Source organism: Squalius cephalus (genome assembly GCF_949319135.1).
Source record: "Squalius cephalus genome assembly, chromosome: 16".
Lineage (NCBI taxonomy): Eukaryota > Metazoa > Chordata > Actinopteri > Cypriniformes > Leuciscidae > Squalius > Squalius cephalus.
This window is the reverse complement of record NC_137137.1, coordinates 29,246,193-29,260,301: the sequence shown is the minus strand read 5'-3', so window position 1 is coordinate 29,260,301 and position 14,109 is coordinate 29,246,193. Positions and strand designations below refer to the sequence as shown.

Here is a 14,109-nt window from a genome sequence, read left to right as displayed (position 1 = left end):
AAAGGTCCTGCAATGCATGTGACAAATACATTTTTACCAGTACAAACATTCCATGTAATCTCTTGATTAATATGAGGTCATGAAAGCTGCAGAATAATTATAAAATGCAATAGCCAAATTTTGTTTAAAATTCTTTTAGATGGATGTCACACCACAGGACGTCAACTTTCCAAAAGTATTACTTTTCACTTCCCATGTACTTCAAATTTAAAAACATTCTTATGCTAATAGTACAATTAATTTTCATTCATTTTCATCTTACATTGCCTTTACACAATGTTGGATTTGTATGTTTAGACTTGGCACTAAGTTGGCATATTTTTGTGGGTTCTTCAGGTGTTCACAGACCCCAGCAACCTCCAGCGCCACATCCGCTCTCAGCACGTCGGTGCCCGAGCCCACACCTGCCCTGAGTGTGGCAAGACCTTTGCCACCTCCTCGGGCCTCAAGCAGCACAAGCACATACACAGCAGTGTCAAGCCTTTCATCTGTAAGTCTGAGCAGTCTTGTCTAAGCCTCAGATACAATTACCAGTGTCCAAAGACCTCCCGGCTAGCTCCACCCCAAGATTGTGACAGCTGTTGTTTTATAGGTCAGAGAAACTAAATGAAATTCTAGAGCCATTCTTTGTTTTGTTCTACATTTGTTGGGCTTTTCTTTCGTGCTTTCTTTTTTGCTCTCTTGATTACTCCATTTTACCCTTCTTCCTTTTTTTTTTTTCTTTTTTTTTTTGTAACTGTGCATTTTCTTTTGAGGGCCCATTAAGTCGTATATATGGCCAAGGCAGATTTAATGTTTAGAGGTTAATGGATATGCCTTGCCTCTTAGCTGCCCTCTTACCAAAACTGAGAAAACATCATCTTCTTTTTGCTTGGCTTCACAATGTTTTGTGTGTTACCGTCCAGTGTCCAAATGCATGTATGCTGTACCAGTGTACATGTATTTGTATGTATACAAAATTAGTTGAAATAATGAATCTATTAATAAAGAATATCATCAACAAGTTATTAATTTGCTAATTGATCATGTTTTTAACATATAACATTACCATGTGCAGCCTTTTTTTTTTTATTTCACCTTCGAAACAGAGTAGAGTTCAATGTAGACTGGGGTAGCCAACCCTGCTCCCGGAGGTATGCCTTCCTGGACACTTCAGTTTCACCCCTGCTCCAACATACAGTACCTGCCTGTAATTTTCAAGTAATCCTGAACAGCTTGATTAGTGTCTGATTAGGGTTGGAGCTAAACTCTGCAGGAAGGTAGCCATCCAGGAGCAGGGTTAGCTACTTCTGATGTGATTGTTGAACATGATAAACAGCATGCACAGTTTATTGGTTGATCTAATCAGCTGCCGGATTATCACTTCTATTGAATGAACGCCAAATGAAAACAGTATGTTAATAGAATTAACCAGTCATGTGTGTTCTCCCAGGTGAGGTGTGTCACAAATCGTATACCCAGTTCTCTAACCTGTGTCGTCACAAGCGGATGCATGCAGACTGCCGCACCCAGATCAAGTGTAAAGACTGTGGGCAAATGTTCAGCACTACCTCCTCCCTCAACAAGCACCGGCGCTTTTGCGAGGGCAAGAACCATTATAATCCCGGAGGCATATTCACACCGGGCATACCAATGACATCCAGTCCCATTTTAGGCAAGTCCAAGTCTCATCCTGGCTTGAACCATGGTGGACTTAGCTTCGGTGATTATTTCTCATCCAGGCCACATCATGCAGGTTTGCCCTTTTCCCCAGCACCTCCTGCATTCCCAGCCATGTCCCATGGCTTCCCAGGGATCTTTCCCCCATCATTATATCCTAGACCGCCATTGTTACCTCCTAGTTCACTGCTCAAGAGCCCACTTAGCAACAGTCAAGATGGGAAGCTGCCTCCTCTTGATGCTCCTACTCTTTCCGTGGTCTCATCCATGCACAACAGCAATGGAAATGTAGGAAGTGGTCTCAGCAGCCAGTCAGAGGAGAACCGAGAGTCCAAACTGGACTTCTCGGACAACAAGAATAAAGCGAAGATGAACGACATGTCTGATGGTAGTGATTTGGAAGATGTTAACACATCTAGTGGCACAGATCTAGACACCACCACTGGCACTGTGTCTGGCTCCGACCTAGAAAGTGAGGCAGAGAGCGAACGGGAGAAGAGCAGGAGGAAACCGGTGCAGGAGAGCAAGCAGGATGAAGTGAGCAGCAGTTCAGTTTCTGTCTCCAGTTCAGGGAACCTCCCTTGCGAGCGCCCATTCCTCTCTTCCCAGCATTCCTTTTTCCCACCACCAGAAGAGCAAGCACTTCCACCCTCCGGGGCCACCACTGACTCCATTAAAGCCATTGCCTCCATTGCAGAAAAGTATTTTGGGCCTGGATTCATGGGCTTGCAGGAGAAGAAAATGGGCTCCATAAACTACCATTCCATGTTTCCTTTCCAGTTTCTGCCCAACTTCCCACATTCCTTGTACCCATTCACAGACAGAGCACTCAATCCTGGTATGTTCTTCAAACCTGAGCCTAAATCCCCTCGTGAGCACATACAGAAATTGCCTACAGCCACTGGTGCGGATTCACCCTTTGACCTAACCACCAAACCCAAGGAGGTCAAACCTCTCCCTCCACCCCCCAGCAAGCCAGCCTTGCCACCCAACGCCCTCCGGGCCCCTGGTGAGGAACAGCCTCTGGACCTTAGCATAGGCAGTCGAAGCCGAGCCAACCAGAACGGTGGCACACATGAACAGCGCAAGAATCACGTCTATGGCGCAAACTGCAAAGCAGCTAAAGATGAACACCCAGCACTAAATCAGTCCCAGAACTTACACCAGCCCCAGATGCATCAACCACAAGCATCCCTTCCCCAGCCACCTCCTCCCCAGCAGCCGTCGCTCCACTACGCCAAGCCCTCGCCGTTCTTCATGGACCCCATCTACAGGTATTTCAAGCCGAGTATGCCTTATTATATTACCCAACACAATGACAATCCAAAGCTGTAGATAGGGATATATTAAAATGTGACAAGTTATTGAAAAAGTATTGGTACCCAGTAGGTTTACAATCAACCTTCGTTCGTACGTAACCCTTGGTGTTGTTGTCCAGCAGGGTGGAGAAGAGGAAGCTATTAGACCCAGTAGGAGCTCTAAAGGAGAAGTACCTGAGGCCGGCACCACTACTTTTCCATCCTCAGGTATTTTTATTTTATTTTATTTTTTTACATATATTTGCTTTACTTCCTCTTGTACCTTTGTAAAGATCCTGCTCTTCATTGCATTCAAGTACAGTGGAGTATGCCAAGACGGCAAAAACACATTCCCAGTGTCCTCCACCTCAGGCCTGTTTGGTTCAAGGGGAGCCTTGATGTTTTAAAAAAAGTCCTGACTTCTGATGGTATTTATTTTCATTAGATTATTTTCATCATGAAGATAATCTCATAAGAGGTATTGCCTGTTCTGGCAAGCTGTGCATTCAAAATTCTTTATCTTTTGCTTAGAAAAACAACCCCCATTGTTTGTGTTAGTATTTTAAACCTTTCCCACCTTTGAACGATGACAACAATAATGAAAATATTATTAATAATGGCCTTTTGAATTGAAACAAATTATGCCACATACTTTTGGAGTTGACCATTGTCTCTGGGAAGTTCTCTGTTGAGTCCCCACCGCTAATAACTTCCTAGCATTTCTTTCTTGCTCTGGCTGCCTAGATAATGTCTGCATGTCGATCAGGGACTTCCTGTGTTTGTGTGTAATAGAATGGCCTCTCTTGTTGGGAACTGTCTTATCTGACCTGTAAATCTGGCCTCCATCAATGCTGACCTACCTCCCCCCAAATCCAAACCTTCTCTCGCTCTTTCCTTCTCTCTTTTCAGCAGCCCCCTATTTGTTCAAATCTATTGACTTCTACAGGTGGTCTATCTATCTATCTATCTATCTATCTATCTATCTATCTATCTGTCTGTCTGTCTGTCTGTCTGTCTGTCTGTCTGTCTGTCTATCTATCTATCTATCCATCTATCCATCTATCCATCTATCCATCTATCTATCTATCTATCTATCTATCTGTCTGTCTGTCTGTCTGTCTGCCGTTTGTCTCGTTGTATATTACTGCAGTTTTTAAAATGTATAATATGTTAGCTGCATATTTGTCTTAGAGAAATATGGGATCATGATTTTAAAAAAGGTTTAAGCATTAACAAGAGCACCATTGCCTTTTGATATTCTAAGCTAAAACACTGACAGAATCAAGGTGATACCAAGACACGTACAGTATAAATAAATTAAAACACACTGTCTGTCTCTGTGTTTATCCATATTCCAAAAGTAGGAAGGATGTAAGCTGTTTTTGGCCATAGAGCCACATAGCGAAGCCTTTGTTCTGCAACAGGGGAAGTACTATCAGCGAGGGGTATCTTAAACTGCATTGTATGGTTACCGCTCACGGAGGTGAATGGCTCATTCAGACGCTTCTCTCAGAGATTTGTTGGGAACAAAGTAGGAGCCGGGGGCTCCCAAGGGGCTGCTCGAGTGGCTGCCAACGTGCCATAGGTTAGGGAGGTCACTCTTGAACAGCACAATCAAGACTCGACCTTCTGATATATAACTTCCTCCAGCTTTCCATCCTGTCTGGTTATGATGCAAACTCTCAGGCTCTCTGTCAGAGTTCCTCACCACCACTATTATTTTGTTCTTCGTGTATCTGCCCTAAACAAATGCAAAAAAAAGTTTCTTAGTCCCACATGGACCCTAATCTCACACAAAATCAATCCGAGAGAAGTTTCTGATTAAATGAGCCCCTGAGCTGTGCATCAAACATAGAGTATTCCTCTCTGAACTCGCCTCATGTTCTCTCCTCAGGTGTCTGCGATGGAAAACATGACTGAGAAGTTGGAAAGCTTTGGCGCTCTGAAACTGGATGCTCCCAATTCCCTCCAGCACCCCTCACACCATCTTTTTAACTTCCGCTCCCCGCCTCCCTCTCTCTCCGATGCTATCTTACGCAAAGGCAAGGAGCGATACACCTGCAGGTGAGCGCCACTCATGAAACAAGAGTAAACATCCCTAAAAGATTCCTTTAACTCTACAGTTTTATTTTGAGCATTTCTACCATACCATTACAGTTAGAAGTACACACTAATACACACATAATAGAAATAGACTATGTAGAGATAAAGTTACCTATGTTCTGCTTTTGTTTTATTAGTCATCAAAGTTTACATTGAATGTCCCCAGACAATGAGTTTGAACTCTTTGAATTTGAGAGTTGTAACAATGCTAGATGACTGTATCAAAGTATAGTTTCCATCCTTTGCAGGTACTGTGGGAAAATCTTTCCCAGGTCAGCTAATCTTACAAGGCACTTACGAACACACACAGGAGAACAACCCTACAGGTAAGCCACTCTTATACATACACTCTCACTCTCTCTCACACACACAGACACACACACACACACACAGTATTGAAATTCTAAAGCTTTTTACCCCCTGTGTGAAGGAGACTTACTTCCCAATTTATTCCAATAGTTTGATGTTATATCATGTTGCTAAGCTAACAACAAAATACATAGCAAATCACTTGCTGATTATTAAGCTGCCTACCTTTTGAAAACTGCCCTTGTATTGGAAACATAGAAAACTTACAAACTGTCTGTTTTTTGTTTTTTTTATGTGATCAGCACATGAGATTCGTTCTAGCATTATTATGTTGCAATACAAATGTTGCTCATTCTGAGAAATACCACATAGAAACAATGAAAGACATAAGAGGCAGCACGATCAAAAAAGCAAGAAGATTGATTCTGTCTGTGCAGATGTTTTGGAGGTAGAGCAAGCTCTGGACAATGTTGGCTGGTAATAGCACCCTGGAGACATCCACGCTCTGTTTATAGAACTGCTTAATTATCATTGATTTGGCTTCTAACCAGCTGTGGAAAGTCCTCTATGAGGGCACTTTGGAGATGGGGGTCTTTCAAAGTTTTAAGTGATATTTTGACCTAGGCATGACTAAGATGCCAAAGGTAACCTAACAGTCCAACAAATTAAATTAAAGTAAAAGCATTATGAGAAAAAATATCTTAATAGTGATGCTTAAATATGATTTTTACTAATGCTCACTAATTTGAACAAACCCCTGACCATATAATAAACTTTGACATCCATCCCGTCCCATCCCGCACTGACATAAATGTTACCTCATAGTGTGACTTTTTGACGTATGTTATTACTTTTCTAAGCAAACAGACTCAGACTTTTTTTGCTTAGCGGATGGTGAAACAAGTGAAAAATTCCATAGACATTAATAAAGACGAAAGCTAGCAACTACACAGAACTCTATTGCAACTACCTACCCAGAACACCCTAACAACCATACAACTCCTCAATAAGCGCATAGCGCCACCGGGAAACCACCCAGAACACTGTAGCATTAGGGCACCAACTTTTGCACAAGCATGCACTATAATCTCCTGTTCTTCAGAAAGTGTAAAAATGTAGGTGTCTGCATTGTTTCCTTCCAAAATAGTTCTTTTCTTTTCTTTTTATTTGCGTATTTATTTTGGCATTCTACTTAAAAGCATTTGGAAGTTCTGTAGCGTATATCAGTTTCACACGAGTTTTTCTTAGCGTACAAAAAAGGTCAGGCGGAATCAGACCCCTCTTTGAGTTCTACAAATCTACCATAGAGCCCTGTGAACACACTCAACGAGATAGAGAGCCTCCCGTGGGACACGGCCACTACATGCTTGGCTCCTTCACAACAATCCCCTGATTAGCTCATTTAGAAACAATTTACCCTAACAAATAGCAGACATCATCAGCATCTCCCCATCTTACTTTCAGCAAAAAAGGCCGAGTCAGGCCAATATCAGAGTGGGCCGGCTTCATTGTAGTAGGTTATTTGCCTGCTGTAGATGCTATCAGCTACTCTACGTAGCGAAATTGGCCCACTAGGTCTGACCATTGAAAGACCCCATTCGGATTGTAACGCTTCATGTACAGTCCTTGTAACAGAGAAAAAAAGAACTGAGATGATGAAGTAATTTAAAGTCCCTCTGGACCAAGTAATGAAAATAAACAAAATGGGGGGCAGAAAAAAGAAAAAAAAAAGAGCGTTGCCTTGGCATTTTACCATTCTCTATGAACCATGATGTGCCAAGTCTGGAAAATCGTTTCTACAGAAGCACACACACATTTGCTCACAAAATAAACTGGAACATGAAAAGGGGCCTGCATCTTGATTCTGAGCACTTGATGACGAGCGATTTTCCCAGAGCAATTAGCCCTGAAAGTCAACTTTGCAGCGACCGCGGGAGTCTAAGCTACACCGGCCACCCAACAAAGAAAGCACTGTCCGGCGAACTCCTGACACTGCCTCGCTGCGATGTTTGTTTATCAGCACATTAAACTGATGTTCTCCTGCCTATTCTGGCTGATCTGACGTTGCAAACAAGTAATCCAGAGCGATGGAAGCCGAACCGTGACTGTTGAGACACTCTAGCGCACAGAGAATATCTCATATCACAGACTGCACAAATGTCAAAATATGGAATCTCAAAAAAGGGAAATGCACTGCACTTTGTGGACTAGCTAATTTATTGGCTTACTTGAAGGAAATACAAGAACATAAGGGAGTGTTTGCTTTCATACACAAATGAAATAAGAGGTTTCTGAGAGAAGAAAGCACTGGTCAACACCTGCAATCTGCATTTCCTCTGTCAGCCTCTTGGTGGGGTCACTGTCACCATACATTGAACATACAGTATTTAATGGTAGCTACAATATTAAGCAATTTTTCCAACAAAATGTCCTATATTTCACTTGACTGAAACTACAAATAAGTTTTTATTTGTATAATTCTAATGTTCTAATTTCTAATTTCAGCCCAGCACAAACCTCATATGAAATCTTTGAAATTGATCATATGAAATTTTTTTCTTTCCTTCATAGATGTAAATACTGTGACCGTTCATTCAGCATCTCCTCCAACCTCCAGCGACACGTTCGTAACATTCACAACAAGGAAAAGCCTTTCAAGTGCCACCTTTGCAATCGCTGCTTCGGTCAACAGACCAATCTGGACCGCCACTTAAAGAAACATGAACACGAGAATATTCCAGGTAAAATCAATTTCCTTCTGTATTTTCCAAATATTTCTTTTTGGTTATTTTGAAAGTAAATCATCCAATTTGAAAGATTACCTGAAATCATATTACTGCTTTTTTCATGCTTTTATCTTATTTATTAGGAGGTGATTCGTGTTAAAATACTTGTCAGAACCAAAATAAATATAAAAATGCAATGAGTAAATAATACACATAAACTATAAGTTGGTAAATGTAAAAAGTATAAGGCTGCATATGTTTAGATATTCTGTTTAGTTATTTATTGAGTTATTTAGTAGTCAATTTATCTGCTTATTTATTGTAGTGAGTCAGCAGTCTGGGATCCTCTCGAATTTAGGAACAAATATTTCCTCACCGAACTCTGAGTCTGACAATCATGCACTTTTGGATGAGAAGGAGGACTCGTATTTCTCAGAGATTAGGAACTTCATCTCCAATAGTGAGCTGAACCAGGCCTGTAGCTCCTCAGAGAAAAGGTACGAGCTGGCACTCATGCACAAACACACACATGGACAGAATATGTTTTGAAACTATGGCAACTAAGCTACTGTATAGAATCAGATTCAGACACGCTTGTCATGAAGGTACAGTCTGCCCTCTAGTGGAGGACTGTGGTACTGCTTCACTCCCACCAGCCGTGTGTGTGTGTGTGCGCGCGCGCGGGTGTGCATTACAGACTTTGTCTTCAGTGGGCAGAGGGACGGGACATCTCAATGAGTCATTTCACCTTGTTGAGTTCTGTTCTGCATTAAGCACAGCCAGATACACATCAGGGAGCACATTCCATCGCCTTATGAAAACACCAAACAAAAGCTCATTACTGCCAAATTCATGAACCGTCAGCGCGCCTGCCGGTGTGTGGCCAGGTTCACATCGCTTCAGATTTTGGTTTGGGTGCCGTGGAGTTTGATTAATGCAGACAAATGTGTACGAACAGATACATGGCCAAATGCATGAATTCTTTCTTAGACGTGTAATAGTCCTCCTCGATTTTACCGGTTTCTCCACACTCCATGGTTCTGCCTCATCACTTTAAAGCTCTGCCGTGGACTGAAACCTCACACTGCCATCTGGGATCAATAGTCCTGTCCTGACTCGTACAAGCAGGCCTGGCATTTTAATATCTGTAATTCAAATAAGTGCTCTGTTTTGTCTCCCTGCAAATCGGCCTCACGGAAACACCCGCTTCAAATGGACAGGCAGCAGCAATATTCCCCTATGCGCTCATGCATCTTATTTCATGACGTTTGCCTGTTTCTCCCTCGTTTTCTGTCACTCTTGTGCAGCCAGTCTGCATTCGTCTTTTTTTCTGCTTTTAATTTCTTCTTCTGTCTTTGTTACTCTGTAGGAAATAATACAAAATCTCATTTGTTTCAGAAGCTAACTCAGCATTCTCTCAATGAGACATAACTGAGAACTCAATTATCTGAGCTTAATTATACACATTCACTTTATCGCTCCATACAAGCTGAATGAGCTGTCTGAGCTATCCTGTCCAATCCTGTTTTTTAAATAAATACAACAGTTTTCTCATTTGGCCCTATTTATATTTTTCCAAAAGGAATTTTTGGAGAAACAATAAAGATATACAGTAGTTGATAGTCAAATAAGACATACCTGAGAACACCCTGAGTTAGGCTATTCAAAATAATTCGATAAACAAAGACAATAATTGTCTCTTTTGTCAACAACAATTGCCATTTATTCATATTTGTATTTTCAGAAAAAACATTAAAAACATGTTTGATCATGCGTTTCTCACAGGTTCGCGTTTAAAGTCTGTGTAGAGAGAATGGTGTCGTCTTGGCGGCCCCTAATTTAATAACAAACGATCGTTGCGACGGAAGCGAATCAATCAAAACTAACTTTAGCTGGAAAATAACTTTATTAAAGAACCGCTATAAAGCCAAAACATTCTCTGTTACCTTAAATTATACGTTTATCTCTGTAAAGCTGCTTTGAAACAATCTACATTGTTAAAAGCGCTATATAAATGAAGATGACTTGACTTGATACTCAAATGAGAACACTCATCTGAGCTATGATATCCAAATTATGTTTAAATAAATACAACAGTTGTCTCAGTTTTGTTTTTATTTCTCCTAAGGAATTGTCGGAGTGTCATCCGAGACAGTTGAGACTTAAATGAGACATAACTAAGAAATCCATTATATACGCAAGCTGTGCTATCCAGACTAATTGTTAAATACCGCAAACACTTTAATTTCTGCTATTACTAAGGAAGTTTATGACAAAGTTGACACTCAAATAAGATATGACATCGTCTGAATCATGCTATCCAAATTAAATTTGAAAATGAGCTTTAAGAAGCCATTCACACAGAACACATTTTTGCGTTACAAAATGCGCGAGTTTTTAGAACTTGGACACTACGTTATTAAAACGTTTTATGTGCAACTGACATGAGTGCATCTAGCACACATAAAAACAATGAAACAACATCACAATGGAATGGAAAATTCAGTGGAATTCTGTCTGAATGGCCCCTTATATTTTTACTGTCAACAATTTATCTTTTTTTATTTACTCCTAAGGATGTTAGGGGAGACAAAGTCGATGCCTCACTGAAGAGCTCCATTAAGTCTAATGAGCAATGAATGAGGAATTTTGGTAATGTTTGGTACTAAAATTTGGTACCATTTCCCCCACGTAATATATACAAGATAATTGCGACTTTTTTATCTCACAATTCTGACTTCTTTAAATTTGAGAGTTATTAAGTCCAATTCTGAGGAAAAAAAGTCTCAGAAAAACGTTTATATCTCACTTTTCATCATGCAATTCTGATTTTAAAAAGTCAGAATTACGTTATATTAACTCGCAATAGTCTCAAATTGCGTGATAAAAAGTCACAATTGAAAAAAAAAATCTGAATTGTGAGATAAAAATTCAGTGGCGGAAGCAAGCTTCCATACTTCCTCCGTGAACGTCAGTGGAAAAAGACGTGATCTGTTCTCTTCACAGTTTACAGAGAGGCATGATGGGGGTTTACCTGCAGCTGGATTAATGCTGTTTGAAAGTGTGTGTGGCTGGTCTGTCTGAGTCTGACTGTCAGTCTGTAGGGGTCTGCAGGTTTAGCCCTATCAGGGGACCCTCAGACTGAGACATTTATCTGTGTGCTGCATTGACGGACCCCCCACCCCCCTCAAGCTAACGCAAACAGCGCTCTGACATGTTTAGACTGAGAGACAAAGCACAGGTCTGTGGCAGGACCGCTGCTGTCTCCCACGTGGCATGGACTTTCTCTCAGGCCAGGGCAAATTTGATTATGGGATATTTAAGCATGATGGAAAATGGGAAACAAGCAGTTCTTCTTGTTCCTTTTTTTCTGTTTTGGTAAGTCTACACCTCACATAGCTTAACCACCCACCTTCCACCACCCCTCCCGGCGCACTCGACATTCGTCTGCCTTAATAGAAGTTCGCTTCAGAGCGCTGAAGTAAAAACGGCTTTGGAGGGGTATGCGCAATGACATCATAAACTGAAATGTTTGGGAAAAGAGTGGTAGTGGAACGGCGCGGTGCTGATAGCTGCTTCGCAGAACAACCGGTTTCTCTGGAACTTGGTGGCAATGAGACAAACCATGATGAGTGCTGCTGACCTGTCTAGCTCGCTCTGTCTCGCCTCTCCGAAATTAGCCAATTCATCATTGCCACGCTCGCAAGAAACGTCTGTCATTAATTGCGAAACCTGTGTGTTTGTCATTCGTGGATCTGTGTTTTCGAGCTCGGGCCAGGCAGGGGAATTACAGCCCAATCCAAAATGATGGATGGCAACCCAGAGACCAGCATAACACTGATATTTGGCAGTCAGATTATGATGAGAGAATTACCTCAATGGACCCTCAGGGTGAAAATAGTTTCTTTTTTTTATCTGATATTTTGGGGAGGTGTCATTAGATGTCATAGCCATGTCCCGAAGACATAAAAACTCATCACCAGTGGCCATTAGAAATCTGGTGTCACTTCAATCCTAGATATGTAAAGGGGTGCGTGTGTGTGTGTGTGTGTGTAGCTCCTGCCGGAATTGAAAGGTTTTTCAAGTTTATTCCCAAGTTGGTTGAAACTTGGATAGGAAAAGGCTAGATGATAGCTTTCAACATGAAAAATAAGCTCTGAAATGCAGACAAAAAAGACATAAAACAGAAGCCGTCTTCTGCTATGGATACCGTTTCACTCAAAAAAATATGGCCATATTCAAAGAACTGAATATTTTCAAAGGGGATATTTCAGGGTGAAAACGATTATTCTTTTTGAAATAAAAAAGTTTGCTGTAGTATGTAGTCATATTTATGAACATCTCCCATCCACCCACACAATTTATGGAATTTAAACTGAAAAAAGGTGTCAATTCAGATTCAGAAATCGAATTGCAAAAAAAAATGTTTTTACATTGATTCATGGTTTTGGTTCTGTTTTCCAGTACAATATCCGTTCAGTATCCTTAAAACAAGATAAATTTACATGAGAAAAAAAACCCAACAACTTCTGATTATCTGAAAACAAGTTTTTGATGTGTATTTTTACTGAAATCATGACAAAACCACTGTGTTTTTTTTTTTGTTTAGTTTTTTTTTTTTTTTTTTTTTGCTGTGCAATGGCATATGACCTTCCCTGTTTACATATCAACAGAAATTTTGTATTCAAAATCAAAGTATTCAAATTGTTATTTTACTGATTTTGTTTGCAAAGAGCTTAGCCAGTAGAACCAGAAGTTTTTTGCATGAAGACATGTTAAAGGTACAGCAGTAAAATCAGCCTGTTGAATACAACACATCAAAAAATGGTCATATGTAAAACTAAATATGGACTGTTTGTTATTACAGGTCAGAGCTGACAGAGGAAGAGCATCCTCAGAGTCACACTCACACTGCCTCCAAACTGGAGGAGGAGGAAGAGGAGATGGAGGGAGATGATGAAGATGAGGAAGGCTCGTTGACAGAGAAGTCTCAGGACGAGACGGCCTCTCCCGCCACTATGGTGCAGGGCACTTACGACGAGGATGAGGAACCCACCCCTCTCCCTATGTCTTACGAACACACGCGCAGGTCAGCAAAACACATCTGTCTGCTTATTTAAGAAAAGATTAAAAAGAACCACTCTCACTTAAATGAACACTCATTTTTAAAAGATGTGAAAATGTAGATCATACAGTCGGCATGATTCATTTCGGCCTTTTCGATCCGTTTTACTGCAATATGATGCTTTTGTGACATTGGCGAAAAAAGAAATTTGGTGCAAGTAATTACTATGTTTGTTTGTTTGGAGTAAATGCACTGATGAAATATCTCTAATAAGACCAGAAACATTAAGCGGGTCGATTTCGATCTCATGTTAAATTTAAGGAAGTAGAATGAAGTATGAATAGTGTAATCTATATTATTTATTACAAAAAATTAGTCATTTTATTTAGCAAGGACGCATTAAATTGATCAAAAGAGACAGTGAAATTATTTATACTGTTACAAAAGATTTATCTTTCAAATAAATGCTGTTCATTCAACATTTTCTACAGAAATCCTGAAAAAAAATGATCACCTTTTCCATAAATATATTCAAATATTTTTAACATGGATAAGACCCATTATTATAATAATTAAGCACCAACAATAATTGAGCATCAAATCAGCATATTACAGTGATTCTGAAACTGTCATTTTAAATTGTAACAATATCTCATAATATTACTGGTTTTACTGTCTCTTTGAACAAATAAATGCAACCTTGGTACTTTTAAGAGATTTCTTAAAAAAATTTCTCATTCACAAAGTTATTCAAATGTATCCCAAACAAACACAATCATGTTGTTTACCTGCAGTTGTAAATGCCACTAAATTTACTGCAAATTTAATGCGAAAAGGATTCGATTTTGGTTGAGTGTTCATTTAAGAGGATCAGAAGTTTTGTTACAGAAAATTTACTGTGCCTACAATGCTATAGCTCTGTTCCAAAACCAAGTGAGCTGCATAGACG

General features: G+C 40.3%; 2 protein-coding genes across 5 annotated transcripts in view; one reads left to right on the top strand and one right to left on the bottom strand.

The window, feature by feature from the left end:
• The window catches only part of clcn6 (chloride channel 6), a 526,148-nt gene that overhangs the window by 424,768 nt on the left and 87,271 nt on the right, over positions 1-14,109 (bottom strand). The gene's annotated exons all lie outside the window — the stretch shown is intronic.
• prdm16 (PR domain containing 16) overlaps positions 1-14,109 on the top strand; it is a 323,538-nt gene that overhangs the window by 306,900 nt on the left and 2,529 nt on the right. Inside the window, exons 10-18 of one of the 4 annotated variants that reach the window (XM_079896433.1) lie at positions 140-175; positions 337-490; positions 1,433-2,933; positions 3,098-3,185; positions 4,852-5,021; positions 5,309-5,386; positions 7,941-8,110; positions 8,421-8,592; positions 12,963-13,184. In XM_079896433.1, coding sequence (XP_079752559.1) covers positions 140-175; positions 337-490; positions 1,433-2,933; positions 3,098-3,185; positions 4,852-5,021; positions 5,309-5,386; positions 7,941-8,110; positions 8,421-8,592; positions 12,963-13,184 — 2,591 coding nt within the window. Of the gene's footprint in view, positions 1-139; positions 176-336; positions 593-1,414; positions 2,934-3,097; positions 3,186-4,851; positions 5,022-5,308; positions 5,387-7,940; positions 8,111-8,420; positions 8,593-12,962; positions 13,185-14,109 lie in introns of all 4 variants that reach the window. The other 3 variants (XM_079896434.1, XM_079896432.1, XM_079896435.1) reach the window with 3 other exon arrangements.